This window comes from Mandrillus leucophaeus, unplaced genomic scaffold (assembly GCF_000951045.1).
Source record: "Mandrillus leucophaeus isolate KB7577 unplaced genomic scaffold, Mleu.le_1.0 Scaffold800, whole genome shotgun sequence".
NCBI classification, from domain to species: Eukaryota; Metazoa; Chordata; class Mammalia; order Primates; family Cercopithecidae; genus Mandrillus; species Mandrillus leucophaeus.
Window position 1 is genome coordinate 697,029 of NW_012108698.1, and position 21,004 is coordinate 718,032.

At 38.8% G+C, this 21,004-nt stretch overlaps 1 protein-coding gene across 3 annotated transcripts in view; it reads left to right on the forward strand.

Annotated features, from left to right (window-relative positions):
• NUP153 (nucleoporin 153kDa) overlaps positions 1–21,004 on the forward strand; it is a 102,108-nt gene that overhangs the window by 44,980 nt on the left and 36,124 nt on the right. For all 3 annotated transcript variants that reach the window (XM_011967580.1, XM_011967582.1, XM_011967581.1), the window contains 5 exons: positions 2,785–2,931; positions 6,347–6,399; positions 6,642–6,768; positions 18,623–18,760; positions 20,020–20,118. In XM_011967580.1, coding sequence (XP_011822970.1) covers positions 2,785–2,931; positions 6,347–6,399; positions 6,642–6,768; positions 18,623–18,760; positions 20,020–20,118 — 564 coding nt within the window. The remainder of the gene's footprint in view (positions 1–2,784; positions 2,932–6,346; positions 6,400–6,641; positions 6,769–18,622; positions 18,761–20,019; positions 20,119–21,004) is intronic.

Sequence of the window (21,004 nt, forward strand, 5' to 3'; positions counted from 1 at the left end):
GCAAGCTGAGGTTGCGGCACTGCACTGCAGCCTGGGAGACAAAGTGAGACTCTATCTCAAAAAAAAAAAAAAAAAAAGAAAAAATAGTTCAGTAAACTAAAGTCCTCATTGCACATCATCATCTTTGTATACTTTCCTCATTAACCAAATTTTTGTGAAGTTTATTGTGTGTAGTAGAATTTCAGTTAGGCACATCTCTCATCAGCCAAACAAAATACTGTTCCAAGATAGTGGAACTAATAAAGTTGATCATTATATCTTGCTGCCCTTTTAATATATCTTATTTGCTTAAAATTAACTTCGGAGGTTACTGTGCGAAAAAATACAATGTTTGATAGTTTGAATTAAAGAGGGATCTTTTGTTAGTTTATTTATAGCTGGTTAAGCATCCTTCAGGGAAAACAGACTGTTGGATTTTTCTTTTTCTTTTTTTTTGAGACAGTCTCTCGCTCTGTCACCCAGGCTGGAGTGTGCAGTGGCGCAGTCTCAGCTCACTGCAACCTCCGTCTTCTGGGCTCAAGCAATTCTTCCGCCTCAGCCTCCTGGGTAGCTGTGACTATAGGCGCCTGTCACCATGCCTGGGTAATTTTTTATATTTTTAGTAGAGATGGGGTTTCACCATGTTAGCCAGGATAGTCTCAATCTCTTGACCTCGTGATCCGCCCGCCTCAGCCTCCCAAAGTGCAGGGATTACAGGCGTGAGCCACTGCCCGGCCTGGAGTTTTCTTTTGAAAGCATTTCTTATAATACCAAGTTCCTCAAAAGTAATTATTTAAATTGTAATTTTATGAATTAATTGTAATGACTAAGATATTGATAAATTATCTGTAATGAAATTCTGATGCAGAGAAAGCTAATATTGAACTTTTTATTGGAAGTGTTGCTTCTCAATTTTTGGAATTACCTAGACATTTGTAATTAGGCAAGAAGGAATCTATTACTAGCTTCTATGATGGGATTAATTTAAGCTACTAGCTTTTCTCAATCCCTTATTTGTATCAAGTTATTTTATAATAAGAGGTGAAATTTTAAAATTATGTCATAATGTAAGTTCTTATCAGTAACAGTTTTACTAGTGGTTGAGTATAGTATCCATAAAAGTTTATTAATGGGTGCTAAGAAATAAAAAGCCAGAATACAGTATCATAGCTCATGTTTCACAGATGTTATCAGAACAGTCTGCAAAATAGCCTCTCTTATTGAGTTGTATGTAAGGTCACATTTGTGAAGAGGTTTTAGGGAAGTGTTAGTAACTAGACAGAGGCTTTGCCCTGGAAACCAACGTTGTTCACAGCTGCTGCTGAGTGAAAGGACCCTATTCATAGGATTACAGTCTTTGGACAGAGTTAGAAGCTTCTGGCTTTATAGTGGTTTTATACCAACAAGCTTTTTACTATGTTTCAGTTTAGCAAAGGACTATTGTTAACAAAACACTTGGTGTGCTTATATAATAAATTGAGTTCATTTTACAGTTTGAAAGTCTTAACAGTTATTTACCATTTAGACTTACGTTGTAAGATTTTCAGTTTGGCTTGGTATTTAAATAACAATGGGGGAAATAACATGGAGAGGGATTTGGTCACATTTTTGGGAATTGAAATATTTTCATAGCTAGTTTTTATGTTTGTTTTGGAAGACTGACTCTTGCTTTGTCTCCCAGGCTGGAGTGTGGTGACACAATCTTGGCTCACTGAAACCTCTGCCTCCTGGGTTCAAACCATTCTCCTGCCGCAGCCTCCTAAGTAGCCGGGATTACAGGCACATGCCACCATGTGCCTGGCTGATTTTTACATTTTTAGTAGAGACAGTTTCACCATGTTGGCCAGGCTGGTCTCGAACTCCTGACCTCAAATGATCCACCTGCCTCGGCCTCCCATGTTGCTGGGATTACAGGCATGAGCCACCACGCCTGGCCCATAGCTAGTTTTAAAATATCTTATTTGCAGCTCAGAAAATATGGATAGTAATTCAGGGAAAATGTGACAAAAGTACATTTTAGTTCATGCATTTAAAATTCACTCTGGGCCAGGCACAGTGGGTCATGCCTGTAATCCCAGCACTTAAAGAGGCTGAGGCAGAAGGATTGCTTGAGCTCAGAAGTTTGAGGCCAGTCTGGGCAACACAGCAAGACCTAATCTCCGTTAAAAAAAAAAAAAAAAAAAAGCCAGGCGAGGTGTCTCATGTCTGTAATCTCAGCACTTTGAGAGGTTGAGGCAGACAGATTGCTTGAGCCGAGGAGTGTGAGACCAGCCTGGGCAGCATGGCGAGACCCTGTCTCTACAAAAAATACCAAAAAAATTAGTCAGGTATGGTGGCGCATGCCTGTCTACACAGGAGGCTGTGGTGGAAGGATCACCCAGGTCTTGGCTACAGTGAGCTGTGGTCTGGGTGACAGAGCAGGAGTCCATCTTTTAAAAAAAAAAAAAAAATTTTTTTAAATTAATTAACTCTGTAAAAGCTTAGATTTGTAGTGCTGTTTTGAATATAGTTCCATTTTGTAAGCATGCATGTGTGTAAAAAGTCATTAAGTCTGGAATGAAATACAGTGTATCCATGAAACCAATTTTAGAATTATGTGTGTGTATATTTATGTACATATATGTATATAAATAGATACATACCTTGGATTCCATTATTATCAGTTTTTCCTCTTGTTTGTATCTACTGTATATTTCTCTAGGAAATACTCTTGGTCTTTAGGTCACATTAGCTATTGTCAAAATTTAGTTATGAATTATTGATTTATACGAAAATAAATGTCTTTGATTTCTGTTTACCTGTCAGGTGGATTCTCAGTATCCTCCTGTTCAGAGACTTATGACCCCAAAGCCAGTTTCCATAGCAACAAATCGAAGTGTTTATTTTAAACCATCGCTGACTCCATCTGGTGAATTCAGGAAGACTAATCAAAGAATAGATAAAAAGTGCAGTGTGAGTATATGTATATTTCTACCAGTCTTTGAATATTGATTAGAATGAGTAAGATTAAATAATGTTAAATATAACTACCATTGCATTCTAGCAACTGTATAACGCATTAAGGTTGTGAATTAGTGATGATTATGAATTGGTATACTTTTAAAATAGCTGTCACCTTGATCAAATCTTTCTTTTTTTTTTTTAAAATGGAGTCTCACTCTGTCGCCCAGGGTGGAGTGCAATGGCATGCATGGTCTCAGCTCACTGTAGCCTCTGCCTCCTGGGTTCAAGTGATTCTCCTGCCTCAGCCTCCCGAGTAGCTGGGACTACAGGCATGTGCCACCTCACTCAGCTAATTTTTGTATTTTTAGTATAGACAGGGTTTCACCACGTTGGCCAGGCTGGTCTCAAACTCCTGACCTCAAGTGGCCCACCTGCTTAGGCCTCCCAGAGTGCTGGGATTACAGGTGTGAGCCACTGCACCTAGCCGCTACCTTGATCAGATCTTAAGTTAGTGTTGACTAGTAAACTCTAGCATATACTCATTGTTTAGGTTTAATAATTTTGCTGGATTTGCTTTATCTGTTTCTTGCGTGTGGCGTTGTTGAACTATCTGAAAGTAAATTTCAGACATTATCTTTTGAACCCTAAGTACTTTGATATGCATCTCCTAAGTACTTTGTCCTGTATTATCCCATCTAAGAAAATTAATTCTAATTCCTTAAAACTATCTAATATCCAGTTCATATTGAAATGTTTTTCATAATTGCTTTTTTGAACCAGGACTCAGCAAGGTTCAGATACTGCTTTTGGTTTTGTTTTTCCATACCTCAAACCCTCACCCTGGCCACATTGGATTCTGTTTCTTGAGATAATTCACATATCATGCAAAGTTTAAATCATACATATTTAAAGTTTTCAATTCAGTGGTTTTAGCATGTTTGGAAAACACTTTATAAATAAAGTGGTGTCTGTGAGTTGTTCAACTGTTCAGCCATCATAATGGTCAATTTTAGAACGTTTGTATTACCATCTCTCCCACCCTTCGAAAATCTCGTACCCATACCCATTAGTAGCCACTTAGCATAATGTTTTCAAGGTTCATTCGCGTTGTAGTATGTATCAGTACTTCATTTTTTCCCTTTGTATGGCTGAATAATATTTCATTGTAAGAATATACTAGATTTTGTAGATATTTCATTGTATGGATATACTAGATTTTGTTTTATCCATTAATCAGTTGAGGGACATTGGGGTGGTTTTTACTTTTTGGCTATAATGAATAATGCTCCTATCAACATTTATGTGTGTGGTTTTTTGTTTGTTTGTTTGTTTGTTTTGTGGACGTGTTTTTATTTCTCTTGGATTTATACCTAGAAATAGAATTGCTGGATCTTAGGTTTTTGAAGAGACCAGGCCAGTTTTCTTATAAAATGCCCCATAATCTGGGTTTGTCTGTTTTTTTGTGCCATTTAACTTGTGTTTTTGTTTACTTAACACCTTACTGTTTATGCCTTTACTTACATTTAATCTCATTTCTAACAACTCAATTTATTGAAAACCTTGAAACTTAGAAAGATTAGTACAGTGATTGCCCATGTATTTCCTTATGTTGATTGACCAGTCATTAACATTTTGTCATATTCGCTTTATCTCCCTCCATACTTTTAAGTTAACATTAAATTTTTGAAAAATATTTTGAACATAGGGTGGGCATGGTGGCTCGTGCCTGTAATCCCAGTGCTTTGAGAGGCTCAGGCAGAAGGATCAGTTGAGGCCAGGAGTTCAATACTAGCCCAGGCACCATAGTGAGACCTTGTCTCTAGAGGAAATTAAAAAATTAGCCAGATGTGGTGGTGCTTGTCTGTAATCCTGGCAAGGCAGGAGGCTGAGGTAGGAGAATCACGTGACAGCCCAGGAGTTTGAGGCTGAAGTGAACTATGATTGCACCACTGTACTCCAGCTTGGGTGACAGAGTAAGACCCTGACTCACACTCTCTCTCTCTCTCTCTCTCTCTCTCTATATATATATATACACACACACACACACACACATATATATATTTGGCTATAATGAATAATGCTCCTATGAACATTTATGTGTAAGTGTTTTGTTTTTGTTTTTTTTGTTTTGTGGTCATGTTTTTATTTCCCCTGGATTTATACCTAGAAATAGAATTGCTGGATCATAGGATATATAGCCAGTATATATATATACACACACACACACATACACACATATTTCATATATATACACACATATATACGTATTTCATATATATATATTTTTTGAGCATATTGGACTTTTACAGATTTGCAAGAAAAATTTCGTGAACTTCACATTTTACTACATTTGCTGTATCTTTTTCTCTGTGTTCTTATAAACGAGTTCCCTTACGTAATGCATAACAGTGATCAAATCCAGAAATTTAACATTTGCAGAACACTGTAGTCTACAGATTCTATTTACATATTGTCAGTTGGCCCCAAAGAAAAAATTCTAACATCATGTTTTGCATTTAGTCGTCATGTCTCTTCATCTCCTTTAGTCTAGAACAGTTCCTTTTGTTTTTTGTTTTTGTTGTTTTGTGTTTCACAACTGATAATTTTGAAGTATAGAAGCCAGTTATTTTGTAGAATGTTCTGTAGTTTTATGATTGATGTTTCCTCATGATTAGATTTCAGTTACGTACTTTTGGCTGTGAAAACCATTGAGGGAGTGTGCTGAGCTGTTCTCACTGTTCAGAAGGCACAGGCTACCAGTTTATCCCATTCCTGGCAGTGTGGTTATTACATAAAGTGGTGTCTGTGAGGATTCTGTACTATAAAATTACTACTTTTCCTTTCATAATGAATAAGTATCTTGTGGAAAGGAAACTTCCCAATTATATTCTTTTCAGCCACTAATGTTAGCATTATTGATGATTCTTGCCTGTATCTTTTTGAGCACTTAATTGGTTTTTGATATTATAAGATAATTCAGGCTCTTCACGTGCATTTCCTGCCCCAGCCCTGTAATCAGCCGTTTTTCTAAGGAGTCTTGATTCCTTTCAGTGGACATATTAATTATTTAAGTTGCAGAGAGGCATTTCGAAAGGAATATCTTTGTATATTTGGTTGCACAATTAGCAGGACAAAAAGAGGGATAAGTAAAAGTAATTTTGTGATTAGGTTAGTGAGTGTATTGTCTATATACTACCATTTTGTTAAAATAATGGTTGCGCTCACTGACATTTTTTATGTGTAATCTCACCATAACTCTTGGTTACCATTCAGAAGTCAGGGTATAATTTCAAATTTCAGGATTCATTAACTAAAAAGCCATCAAATTCCTGATTCTAAATATTAAAATTAATAGGGAGCAAGGTGGTATTAAGAAAATTACAACAAATAAGCAAATGTAAATATGTGTGTATTTCCCCCGCAGACTGGATATGAAAAAAATACGACACCTGGACAAAATAGAGAACAACGAGAAAGGTACTGTCGTTTCTTATACAGCTATACTTCTTTATATTTAACTTGTAAGGTCTGTATTTGATTTACATGTACCTTTTTGAAGACTAAACTCAAAGAACAGAAACTTTATACAAAAATCTAAGATTTTAGAATCACATTTGGCTGTATATATATATATATTTTTTACTTCTTAGCAGTTCTAGTTAACAAGTTATGGACCAGAATAATATATCAATTGTTTTAATTTTCTTTTTATTTGCCAGTGGCTTTTCATATCCAAATTTCAGTTTGCCTGCAGCCAATGGTTTATCTTCTGGAGTAGGTGGTGGAGGTGGCAAGATGAGACGAGAAAGAACACGCTTTGTTGCTTCTAAACCTCCGGAGGAGGAGGTAGGGTTGTATACTCATATATTCTTGAGGTTTATTTAAAAAGCACTGGTGTGGTGGTGGTTAGGGGAGACCTGTAGGGGTGGGGTTCGAGGAGACCCAGAGCAAAGTTAATCTGCTATTGAATCAGTTCTTTCAAAATGTATGCTGAAAACCTAACCTAGTACCTTAAATTTCATGGGTATCATACGTTGAACAAAACAAAACTACCCGTACTTTTTCAAATAAGGAAATTGCAATTGAAATTATTTGAGCCTTGGTATAACTGTATAGTTTTGTCTGTTTGTAAAACATATGTAAATAAGTTCATGAATAGGATTAATGCTATATGTATTCTTCTTTTTTTAAGATAGTCTCGCTCTGTCACTCAGGCTGGAGTGCAGTGGTGCAATCTCGGCTCACTGCAACGTCTGCCTCCTGGGTTCAGGCGATTCTTGTGCCTCAGCCATGCAAGTAGCTGGGACTATAGGCATGTGCCACCATACCTGGCTAATTTTTGTATTTTTTGTAGAGATGGGGTTTCACCATGTTGACCAGGCTGGGTCAAACCCCTGCCGTCAAGTGATCCACCTGCCTCAGCCTCGCAAAGTGCTGGGATTATAGGCGTGAGCCACTGTGCCCTGCCCGTATTCTTCTTACTTGCCTATTTCTCCTTTTTTCGTGTTGTATTGTGAAAGGTAACTGTAAGTTTTTTAATTTCACTGCTTATATATTTATCCAGTTTGAAGATTTACCATAATCTATTCTGCCATCAGGATACATTTTGGTAGATTTCTAATACACTTTAAAGTGAATATGCACTTTTCTGTCTGCAGATGTGCGATATTTTCTCTGGAGTATTTGTCTAGGAATGGAATTGTTGGGATTATAGGGGATGATCCACATCTTCAGCTTTATTAGATGTTGCCATGTTTTCTCTTCAAGGTAGTTTTGCAGTTCAGTATTTCCACCATATGACAATAGGTAGATCTTGGGCCATCCTTCTGTGTGTTTTTTTGATATTTGAGTTTTCTATTGATCCATTTTTTTCCTATGGGGTGATTTCCTGTGGGGAAGTATACATATATAATTCTTGTATGTATATTAATATATATGTGTATGTATATATAATTTATTGTTAGAAAAAGTTCTCTATATATTCTGACCATAAATGTTTGGAAAAGGTAGGGACACATTTAAGATTGATTACATTAACCTTTCTGTCTATATATTGATCTTTTTTCTAACTACTTTGAGTTGAATGCAAGTCTCATTTTAGTTTTATTATAAATGCATTTCAGCCTAGCTTAACCATTTGAGTTTTGATACATGGTCCTTGCATTTGTCATTTGTTTCTAATTAAAATTTCACAGGTGACTCCCTTATTGACCCATGAGTTTTAGGAGTATATTTTTAGCTTTTTAAACATGCTTTTTCTATATGTTGACAGAAACAAAATCATGTTTTGGTTGAAGTTGTTGGATGTCTTAGATTTCTTCATGCCTATTGATATTTTGCTCTTCAGGCTTAGAGTGGAATGCCTTGCATTATTTTTATCTCTGCTTCTCCTAGTTAGCAGTACTGTAGCTCACCAGAATTATGACTTCCTTGGCAGTTTTCACTTTCTGCCATATACATTGACTTGCAATGAGATTTGGGATTATGTTAGTAGACTTGGCTTGATTGCTGGTCTGGGGACTCTGTCTTTCCCTTAGTCTCTGTTTCTCGCTCTACTAGAGTGTTGTGAAGGGAGGGGATGTATTACTATATATCATTATCTGGAAAGGAAATATCTTGAATGCCATTGATCATACAAACAGTATATAAATTTTGTAGATTCTGTAGCAAACCAATTTTCTTTTGTTATTAAAGCTCTTTATTATATTTAAGAAATGGGTTGGCAGCCGGGTGCGGTGGCTCACGCCTGTAATCCCAGGACTTTGGGAGGCCGAGGCGGGCGGATCAAGAGGTCAAGAGATCGAGACCATCCTGGCCAACATGATGAAACCCTGTCTGTACTAAAAATACAAAACTTAGCTGGGCGTGATGGCACACGCCTGTAGTCCCAGCTACTCGGGAGGCTGAGGCAGGAGAATCACTTGAACCCCGGAGGTGGAGGTTGCAGTGAGCCGAGATCGCACCAGTGTACTCCAGCTTGGCAACAGAGTGAGACTCTGTCTCAAAAACAGAACAAAACAAAAACAAAAGAAATGGGCTGTCTTACCTTGTGTAAATAAGGAATTTATTAGGTTGGTACAGAAGTATTGGGGTTTTGGACCATGACTTTTAAATCATTATAACTAGGCTCAAACACATCTTTATTGAAAAAAACAGGAACCATTACAATCAACACATTTTTGCCAACAAGAAATAAATTTGCTTATTCCTATAGCACAAAAATCTGTGCTTTGGGATTCGACAAGCTCTTGGAAAGCATTTTCTGCATCCTGCTGTTATGGAAGTGTTTTCCTGCAAAACGTTTTCGAGATGCTTGAAGAAGTGATAGTCAGTTGGCGAGAGGTCAGGTGAATATGGCGGATGAGGCAAAACTTTGTAGCCCAATTTCTTCAACTTTTGAAGCGTTGGTTATGCAGTGTGCCATTGGGTGTTGTTGTGGAGAAGAAGTAGGCCCTTTCTGTTGATCGATGCCAGCTGCGGGCATTGCAGTTTTCGGTGCATCTCATTGATTGGCTGAGCAGACTTCTCAGATGTAGTGGTTTCGCCAGGATTCTGAAAGCTGTAGTGAATTAGACCGGCCGCAGACCACCGGACAGTGACCGTGGCCTTTTTTTGGTGCAAGTTTGGCTTTGGGAAGTGCTTTGAAGCTTCTTCTTGGGTCAGCTACTGAACTGGTTGTCACTGGTTATCGTGTAAAATCCTCTTTTCGTCCCATGTCACAATCCAATAAATGGTTTGTTGTTGCATAGAGTAGGAGAAGACGACACTTCAAAACAATTTTTTTTAATTTCACTCAGTTCGAGACTCCCACTTATTGAGCTTTTTCACCTTTCCAATTTGCTTCAAATGCAGAATGACCATAGAATGGCTAACGTTGAGTTCTTTGGCGATTTCTCGTGAGGTTTGAGGATCAGCTTTGGTGACTGCTGTCAATTGGTCACTGTCAACTTCCAGTGGCTGGCCATTACGCTTCTCATCTTCAAGGCTCTTGTCTCCTTTGCAAACTTTGTTTTTTGTTGTTGTTGTGTGCTGCTTTGGGTGTTTTGTTTTGTTACTGTTTTGAGACAGTCTTGCTCTGTGGACCAGGGTGGAGTACAGTAGCGTGATCCCAGCACACTGCAGCCTCCACCTCCTGGGTTCAAGCTATTTTCCTGCCTCAGCCTCCCGAGGCCTCCGAGCTTCCCCTTTCCTGCCTCACTCTCAGCCATGTGTCACAGGCCCAGCTAATTTTTTGTATTTTTGATGGAGACAGGGTTTCACCATGTTGACCAGGCTGGTCTTGAACTCCTGACCTCAAGTGATCTGACTGCCTCAGCCCCCCAAAGTGCTGGGATTACAGGCGTGAGCCACCATGCCCAGCCTCCTTTGCAAAAACTTCTTGAACCACCACTGCAGTATATGTTCATTAGCAGTTCTGGGCCAAATGCTTTGTTGATGTTGGTGAGTTCTCTTTGCTGCTTTACAATCCATTTTGAACTCGAATAAGAAAATCGCTCAAACTTGTTTTTTGTCTAACATCATTTCCACAGTCTAAAATAATATAAAATAAACAGCAAGTAATAAGTCATCAGCTAAATAACATAAAGCGAGAAATTTGCATTAAAATGATGTATAATGTAACCACATTTAAGAATGTATTCCAGTTATCAAGTGGCAAATTATTATAATGCAAAACTGCAATTACATTTGCACCAATCTGATATCTGATTCATATAGCATGAGCTTATTTTTTTTGACAAGTTTTTACTTTTCCTGGTAAAATCTGTGGCCTGTTTTGTAAAGTTTATCTCTGTATGAGGAAAATACAACTTGGCTTCGTTTGTATAGATATTGCTCATTTCCCTTACCCAACAAAAGGGCTTACTGCCTGATGAGCACAGAACCCATACCATGGCACCAGGTTTGGTTTTGTTTTTTTGAGACAGGGTCTCACTCTATTTGTCGCCCAGGTTGGAGTGCACGATCTTGGCTCACGGCAACCTCCACCCCCTGAGTTCAAGTGATTCTCATGTCTCAGCCTCCCAAGTAGCTGGGATTATAGGCACGCACCACCAAGGCCAGCTATTTATTTTTTATTTTTTTATTTTAGTAGAGATGGGGTTTTGCCATGTTGTCCGGGCTGTTCTCAAATTCCCGACCTTAGGTGATCCCCACCTGCCTTGCTTCCCAAAGTGCTGGAATTACAGGTGTGAGTCACTGTGCCCAGCCAGAAAATAATTTTTAGTATACCAGACAATAAGAGCAAAATAATATTAATAAAACAAACTGTTCAATACAGCAAAGTCATACCAAACATGTATCTGCAAGACAGCTAAAGCTAAGCTGTAGATAATCAACCTGAGCTTCAGCTTAAGATCTCAGAAGTTTTATTTTTAAAAACTGAAGCTGAAGGTGAAGCCATGCTCCAAAGAATTAAAGAAATCAGTGGCTAACAGGTATTCTTGAACTCACAAGATGGCAGATAAGAAACAGCTTGCTGAAGCCCTCTCCACTTGTAAGATAACAAAGCTGACTGAAATTGGCTGGAACTAATATGACCAACTAGAGTCTGCAGAATGAGCTTGCTGACATCACAGCCCAGATTTCCACATTTCATTCTAACTGCCGCAGAATTTGCACATGTGGCCCATAAAGATGCATGAAGAGACAACTGTGCACGCCCAGGGACTTTTCAGACCTCCTCTTTCCTGCCCCAGAATCTACCCCCTAAACCTTTTCTAATAAACATATTGCCTTAAGGCCAATTTGCGGGGAGACAGATTTGAGCTGGACTCCTGTCTTCCTTGTTGATTGACTGTAAGTAAAGCTTTCCTTTCTTCAGAAACCTGGTGCCAGCCAAGTTGGGAGGCTCGCTTGAGCCCAGGAGTTTGAGACCAGCCAGGGCAACATGGCAAAACCGCATGTGTACAAAAAAATGACAAAAATTAACCAGGCATGGTGGTCAGCGCCTGTAGTCCCAGCTACCAGGGAGGCTGAAGTGCGAGGATCACCCCAGCCTGGGAGACTCTGTCTTTAAAAACAAAAACAAAAACAAAAAACTCCTCTTCACTTATGTCTGTATCACCTCCTCCCCTGTCTGGGCCCCTTCTCGTCATTCTGGCCAACTGCCAACTGCCAATTTTGCATCGCAGGATTCTTCACTCAGTCTTTCCCATTGCTGGCTCTGTTCCACCCTGAAGTTATCATGTCCACATTTCTGAGGAAAGAGGTACTAATGTGATGTCGGCCCCAAACTTTCTGCTTACCTTGTGGTTGGTTGGTTTGTTTGTTTGTTTGACAGAGTCTTGCTCTGTCTCCCAGGATGGAGTGCAATGGTACAATCTTGGCTCACTGCAACCTCCACCTCCTGAGTTCAAGCAATTCTCCTGCCTCAGCCTCCTGAGTAGCTGGCATTACAAGCATATGCCACCATGCCCAGCTAAATTTTGTATTGTTAGTAGAGATGGGGTTTCACCATATTGGCCAGGCTGGTCTCAAACTCCTGACCTCAAGAGATCCGCCCGCCTTGGCCTCCCAAAGGGCTGGGATTACGGGGGTGAATCACCATACCCAGCCCCATCTTGTGTTTTATATAGAATAGGTTTGGATACACACTTCTATAGTTATTTGGAATGTAATGCTGCTTGTTTGTATCAGATGTCAGATATGTTCAGACCATGAATCGTTTCTTTGTTCAGTTGTAATTAGTGGGAATTTTTGGTAAAAAATTAAAAGATTGGCCGGTCACCGTGGCTCACACCTGTAATCCCAGCACTTTGGGGAGGCTGAGGCCAGCAGATCACCTAAGGTCAGGAGTTTGAGACCAACCTGGCCAACATGGTGAAACCCTGTCTCTACTAAAAACACAAAAATTAGCTGGATGTGATCCCAGCTGCTTGGGAAGCTGAGGCAGAAGAATCGCTTGAACCTGGGAGGGGGAGGTTGCAGTGAGCTGAGATCACACCACTGCACTCCTGCCTGGGTGACAGATTGAGACTTTGTCTCAAAAAAAAAAAAAAAAAAGATTAAATTATGTTTGTAGGGGCGGTGTTTTCATGGGCCTTTGAAAGAGTCAAATGGAAGAGATTTAGTTTTAATGAAATATAAACACATTATGCTAATTTCAATAGTGTTGCTATTTAGCAGGAATGGATGTATTCTGATCCACTAAATTCAGGTTAATAGAACTCTATATGTAAAATTACCCATTTGGAACGATTTTTTTTTCTTTTTTGAGACAGAGTCCCGCTCAGTCGCCTAGGCTGGAGTGCAGTGGTGCGATCTCGGCTCACTGCAAGCTCTACCTCCCAGCACTTTTAGAGGCAGAGGTAGGCGGATAACGAGGTCAGGAATTCAAGACCAGCCTGGCCAACACGGTGAAACCCCGTCTCTACTAAAATACAAAAACACAAAAAAAAGCCGGGTGTAGTGGCAGGCACCTGTAGTCCCAGCTACTCGGGAGGCTGAGGCAGGAGAATGGCGTGAACCCAGGAGGCGGAGGTTGCAGTGAGCCAAGATCGCACCACTGCACTCCAGCCTGGGTAACAAGATCGAAACTCCGTCTCAAAAAGAAAAAAAAAAGAATTGGTTCAAGGTCAGTAAAATAAGGAACCAGTGTGGACATGAGTGTGCTTTACGGAGTTGGCATGAGAGAGTAGATTATATGGTTGATGTTTTTAGGGTTCTACACTAGAGGTTGGACAGAGAAGAGAAGCTTCCCTACAAAAATAGCCAGATGCGTCTTTTGTTTGCTCCTCCTCCCTCAGTTGATTATGACAAATTTCAGACATGAAATGTTGAAAGAACTCTGCAGTGGATACACATAGTAGCAGTTAGATTCCAACATTTTGTGTTACATTTGCTTTATCAAAAAAAAGATTTACCTGTCCCATCTTTTTTTTTGTGGTGCATTTTAAAGATAGTTGAAGACATTAGTACACTTTGCCCCCAAATGCTTCAGCATACATAGAATGAAGTAGAGTTAAATATTTGTTGTTTTTTTATAATATAGCAAAATTGACGTATAGTGAAATGTTAAATTCTTAGGTGTGCCATTTAATAAATTTGACAAATGCTTACACCTGTGTATTCCAAGCCCCATCAAGATATTTAATATTTCTGTCATCGTAGAAATTTCAGTTGTCCTCCTTCTCAGTCAGTTGCCGTCACCTCCTACCCCAGAGGCAATCACTGTTCTCATTTTTTCCACCACATGTTGGTTTTGCTTGTTCTGCAACTTCATATAGTTACTCACTACATATCCTTTTCTCCCTGGCTGTTGTGAGTAAAGCTACTAGGAACGTTCTTGTTCAGGTCTTTTTGTAAATAAATTTTTTCTCTGGGGTAAATACCTGGAAGAAGAGGTGCTAAGTTGTATGTTTAACTTTCTAAGGAGCCATCATACTGTTTTCAAAAGTGTTTGTGCCATTTTATATCCCTCCCAGCAGTGTATGAACATTTTATTTAGTTTGTATCCTTACCAATGGTTGATAGTCATCTTTTAAATTTTAGTCATTCTGGTTTGTGTGTGGTGGTATCTCATTGTAATTTTAATTTGCATTTCCTTGATGACTAATAATATTGTGTTCTTTTTATGTGCTGATTGGCCATTTGTGCATCTTTTTTTGTGAGGTGTCTGTTCAGTTATTTATTTTATTTTTTTCTTTTTTTTTTGAGATGGAGTCTTGTTCTGTCACCCAGGCTGGAGTGCAGTGGCATGATCTTGGCTCACTGCAACCCCCGCCTCCCAGGTTCAAGCAACTCTCCTGTGTCAGCCTCCCGAGTAGCTGGGATTACAGGCGGACGCCGTCATGCCCGGCTAATTTTTTGTATTTTATTAGAGACAGGGTTTCACCGTGTTGCCCAGGCTGGTCTCAAACTCCTGAGCTCAGGCAACCCACCCTCCTTGGCCTGCCAAAGTGCGAGAATTACAGACATGAGCCACTGCGCCTGACCATTCTGTTCAGTTCTTTTGCACTTATAAGAATTGGGTTGTCGTCGTCTTTTTTTTTTTTTTCTTTTTTTGAGACAGTTTTGCTCTTGTTGCCCAGGCTGGAGTGCAGTGGTGTGGTCTCAGCTTACTGCAACCTCCGTCTCGCAGGTTGAAGTCTCCCTAGTAGCTGAGATTACAGGTGTGCACCACCACGCCCAGCTAATTTTTTTTGTATTTTTAGTAGAGATGGGTTTCTCCATATTGGTCTGGCTGGTCTCAAACTCTTGACCTAAGGTGATCCACCAGCCTTGGCCTCCCAGAGTGCTGAGATTACAAGCCGTGAGCCACCGTGCCCAGCCAGTTGTCTTCTTACTGTGTTTTAGGAGGTCTTTATAAATTCTTGACCAAGGTATTTTGTCAGATACATGTCTTAACAAATATTTTTTTCCCAGTCTGACTTGCAGGTTCATTTTCTTAATGATATCCTTTGATTGGCCTATGTTGTAAATTTTTTGAAACCTGGATTTTTTTTTTCTAATATTTTTATTCTTTGTGTCCTAAGAAAAATTTGCCTATTGCCAGGCTACAAAGATAGTTTCCTGTGCTTGCTTCTAGAAGCTTTGTAATTTTGCTTTTATAGTTTTTTAATTTCTTTTGATTTTTGTATTTGACCCATGGATTATTTAGAAATGTATTGAATTTCCAAATATTTGGGGGGAGGGTATCGGTTTCTAATTTAATTTCATTGTGATTAGAAAAAGATTGAGATTATGACTTCAGTGTTTTGAAATGTATTGAGACTTATTTTATAGTTCAGTATATGGTCTGCTTGGTAATTCTTAAAGAAAATACATTCTGTAGTTGGAAATAGTGATCTATAGAAATAAGCTGATAGTAGTAGATCTTTGTTCTTATTCATTTTTCATGAGGAGGGAGGGTATGGTTAGCCTGTTAAGTTATTGAGAGATGGGGGTTAAAATTGCCAACTTTTATTTGGTGAATTTGTCTTATCCCTTTGGTTATGTCTTTTTTTTTTTTTCTGAGATGAGATGTCACTCTGTCACCCAGGCTGGAGTGCAGTGGCATGGTCACCTGAGCCTCCCAAGTAACTGGGACCACAGGCTTGTGCCACCATAGCTCGCCGATTTTTTAAATCATTTGTAGAGACATGGTCTCACCATATTGCCCAGGCTGATTTCGAAACTCCTGCGCCGAAGCAATCATCCTGTCGTTGCCTCTCAAAGTGCTGAGATTACAGTCATGTGCTACCACGCCTAACCTCAATTTTTGTTTCATGTATTTTGAGGCCCTCATGAGAGCATGCACTTTATATTTGTTCTGTGGCTCCATAGTGATTTGTCCTTTTAAGATTATTAAGTGTCCTTTTTAAAAAACCTTTGGAAATATTTTTTGTCTTGAAATCTACTTTGGTATTAATACAGCCACTGTTCTTACTGAAATAAGCCTTGTTATGCTTAGTAGTTTCAGTGTGTATCTTTTTCCATCCATATATTTTGAACCTGTCTATGTTTATATTTAAAGTAGGTCTCAGGTAAACAGCATACAAATGAGTTTTGCCTTTCTGTCCATTTTCTGTCTTTTAATTGGAACACCAAATCCTTTTATAGTTAATGTAATTTTTGATATGGTTGGAATGAGGGCTACCATTGATCCATTGTTTTCTGTTGTTCCTTTTGAAAGCTGCCATTTGGGGGTTAAGGGGATATTTATTATTTAATTATTTAATATTTATTATTAGAATTCTGTGTTTATTGGTTTTGTTTTTGTTTTTTGAGATGGGTTCTTGCTGTCACCCAGGATGGAGTGCAGTGGCACAGTCATGGCCCACTACAGCCTGGAACTCCTGGACTCAGGCCATTCTCCCACCTCAGCCTCCCAGGTACTGGGACTACAGGCATGCCACTGCACCTGGCTAGTTTTTCGTTTGTTTAGTTTTTATAGAGACAGAGTCTCGCTGTGTTGCCCAGACTGGTCTCAAACTCTTGGCCTTAAGCTGTCCTGCCTCGGCCTCCCAAAGTGCTGGGGTTACAAGTCATTTTAATTTGTTAGATTTTTAACTCTCCCTCTTTTGCATTATTTAGTGATTCCTCTTGGGATTTCTCTCTCTTCCATAACTTTTTTCAAATTACTTTATGTTACTTTCATACCACATCCTGTAAAAATAACAAGATTGCAGCTATATAGTTATTACCGGTCTTCCCTGGCATTTATGCTGTACTTAACTTGGATTACATCTGGAGAGGCTGTAAATTCAATGTGTACTTTTTGCTTTATATATAGTTAAATATATTTTAAAGAAATTAAGAGAAAAAAAGTTGTTGTTTGCTCACATATTCCTCGTGTCTTTCTGAAATCTGAGTTTCCATTTGGTAACATTTCCTTTCAGCCTGAAGAACTTGTAGAGCAGGTTTTATGGAAGTAGATTCTGAGTTTTATCTGGAAGTGTCTTTATTTTGCTTTGGGCTTTTGGGTCAACTTTATTGATGTGATTTATTTACAATAAACTGCATCCATTTGAAGTATTCAAATTATTTTAGCTGGCAGTGGACTTCTCTGAATTCATTCTGTCTCCCCGGTAGTAGGCAGCAGCTTAAACTTTTTAGTTTTATTTGGCAGCTTGGCGTCTGCGTTACAGCTGTGTAGTTTATAGGTCCACCAGGGATTTGGGTGGCTTATATGTAGACTTTGAGGTTCCCTTTCTGTGGCTCTTCATTTCTGCATCTCACCTCCTTTTCTGGCCGGTTGTTCAGTTAACAGGTTTGCTGTTTTCTCTCAGAACTTCAGGTGTTCAGTGGCACCAACTCATAAAGAGAACAAGAAGCTCACTCAGTGCCCTTCCCATCTTCTGAGTGTCCTCTCCCATCCAGTTTCTTCTTGCTTTTGGTTGCTCTCATGCCTTCAGATGATTGTTTCTTTGTAATTTTTTCCAGTGTTTATAATTACCGTATATCTGAACATTTGTCAGGTAGAAGCTACTCTGCTTTTAGCAGAAGTGGAACTTGTTTGTTCTTAATCTGGGGATCATTGGAGACTTAGGGTGCTCTTTGTTCAGTTGGGTTAAAAATCAAAGTGGCTCTCCAGACTCCTCAGTACTCACATTTACTAAATGCTTGTTTCACATGCCAAGACCATATGGTGCTCCCCCCGACCCCCTTATCTGCAAGGGATATGTTCCAGGAATCCCAGGGCATACCTGAAACTGCAGATAGTATTGAACCCTGTATGTACTGTGTGTTTTCCTGTAATACATACCTATGGTAAAGTTTAATTTATAATTAGGCACAGTCAGAGATTAACAACAACAATAAAATGGAACAATTTTAACACTATAATGTAATAAAGGTTATATGAATGTAGTCTCTTTTTCTCTCAAAATATCTTATTGTATATAATATTTTTGGATCGTGGTTAACCGTGGGTCAGGGAAACTGGAAGTTAAAACCATAGGTAAGGTAGGCTAATATATATAGCTTTATGTTTCATATTAATACAACAACTGTAGTATATTGTAAGAATTACTTTTTTTTCCCCCCTCAGTTTTACCAATTAGGAAATTGGTACAGAAGGCGGTTAGGGTCCCAAAGTCACATGGCTGGTTGGTGGCACAGCTGGGATTAAAAATCTTGTTTAGTTTTTCTGACTGAAGAACCCACAATGTTAACACTACATGGTGCCATCTTCTTCCTGTATACTTTCATGCTGAAAATAAGTAGAGATAAAAGAATGATGTGAAAGAGGAAATATATCATGCAACATGTTATGTTTTAGGAAATGGAAGTTCCGGTATTACCGAAAATCTCTCTACCAATCACCAGTTCTTCATTGCCTACTTTTAATTTTAGTTCCCCTGAGATCACAGCTTCCTCTCCATCACCCATCAATTCGTCTCAATCATTGACAAACAAGGTACAAAACCATTGTATAAATACAGGTGACATTTGTTCTTTCTTAATTCTTTATTTTAAAAAAATCCTATAAACAGTGGTTAATTTTCATTATGGAAATTAATAACTCATAGTAAACGGAGATGGAAATGCTGTTTTGCTTTTTTAAAAAAATGTACAGATATATTGGATATATTATAATGGAGTGTTCATCAACTCTTACACAATACCATAGCAAAGGAGATTCTTGTAAATTTGTTTCCAAATAGTGTTTCCAATAAGATACTTTTTGGGTAGGAGTGCACTCAGTGTTTCATGTTTTTACTTCTCAGCTAGGCTTAACGTCTTTTAATCTGCTCCTGATTTTTTTTTTATTTTTGAGGTGGTGTCCTGCTGTGTTGCCGAGGCTAGAGAGCAGTGGTGCAATCACAGCTCATTGCAGCTTCCATCTCCTGGGCTCAAGTGATCCTCCCACCTCAGCCTCCTGAGTAGCTGGGACTACAGGTGTACACCACCACAGCCAGCTAATTAAAAAAAAATTTTTTTTTAATATTTATTTATTTTTTGAGCTTAGAGTCTCGCCCTGTCGCCTAGGCTGGAGTGCAGTGGCATGATCTTGGCTCACTGCAACCTCCACCTCCCGGGTTCAAGCGATTCTCCTGCCTCAGCCTCCTGAGTAGCTGGGATTATAGGTGTGCACCACCATGCCTGGCTAATTTTTGTATTTTTAGTAGACACAGCGTTTCACCATGTTGGTTAGGCTGACCTCGAACTCCTGGCTTCAGGTGATCCGCCTGCCTTGGCCTCACAAAGTGCTAGGATTACAAGCATGAGCCACCACTCCTGGCCAAAAAATATTTTTATAGGTGAGGTCTTGCTGTGTTACCCAGGCTGGTCTTGAAATCTTGGGTTCAAGCAATTCTCTCTGTCATGGCTTCCCAAAGTGCTGGGATTACAGGTGTGAGGCACTATGCCTGGCCTGCTCCTGAAATTTTAATGCTTGCTTTCTTGCTTTGACTTCTTCTGAACATATTCTTATAGATGTTACTTTACTTTTTTATACAAATATCCACCTCTAAGATTGTGTGTACTCCTAAGAGGAAACCAGATTTTGTAACACTTAAGTTCTGTGTTTTTCAGAACTTAAAGTGAGATTTTTAAATTTAAAAGGAAAAAAACACTTAGTGTCTTTGGAATAATGAGTTTGCTTAATGTCTTTTATTATCACTTTATTTTTCTAAAGCTCTTTTTGTGTCATTTCTTAATAATTTGGAAAATCAGGTACAAATGACCTCTCCAAGCAGCACTGGCAGTCCCATGTTTAAATTTTCATCTCCAATCGTAAAGTCTACTGAGGCAGATGTACTACCTCCATCATCTGTAAGTAACAAGCAAGGAATAGTATATATTTATTTATACTAAATATACATATTTAGTATATATAAAGCCATGTTATATTTTTATCAAATCTAAGATGCCATTGATGGTGAGAAACACTATTATTTTTCTTCCAACTTAAAAAATACTCTGTAAAAAACTTTTGAACAGTTGTGTGTATTCTTCACTACATAATGTACTCATATATGAATATTCATTTTCTTTTGTACCATTTGAAAGTTAAAATGCAAATATCTGAATTTTCTTGATTCTTCTCTATGTATCCCTTAAGAAAAAGGACATTCCTTTGCATCCCCACAATACAGCTATCATGCCCAAGAAGTTTGGCATGATCTAATAACGACATGGTCCATATTCAGATTTCCCCATTATCCCCAGACTGTCCTTTAATTGCTGTTTTATTTCTGTTGGTCCTAGAGCCAGTTAAAGACTAGGACCTAATCAACTACATTATATTGCATTTAATTAAAATGTATCTTGATTGACCTTTAATCTAGAAAAGTTCTGGGCATTTTTTCTTTCATGATGGAAAAGTAAATATTTGGGGTAAGAATAATACATAGTTTAATATTCAAACTGCCCAAGATTTGGCATGTTTATATTATTTTAATATGTCACTTTCTGGTTTTGACTGTGTCCTTGCCTTCTGACACAAGTAGATGTTACAGACAAATGTAGTTTCCTTGCCACATGCTGAAATCCATCAGTTGTCCCAGAAGTCTCATACTTTTTATTAGAAAATGGCATTTGAGGCTGGGCACAGTGGCGCATGCCTGTAATCCCAGCACTTTGGGAGGCCGAGGCAGGTGGATCACTTGAGGTCAAGAGTTCGAGACTAGCCTGACCAACAGAGTGAAACACTGTCTCT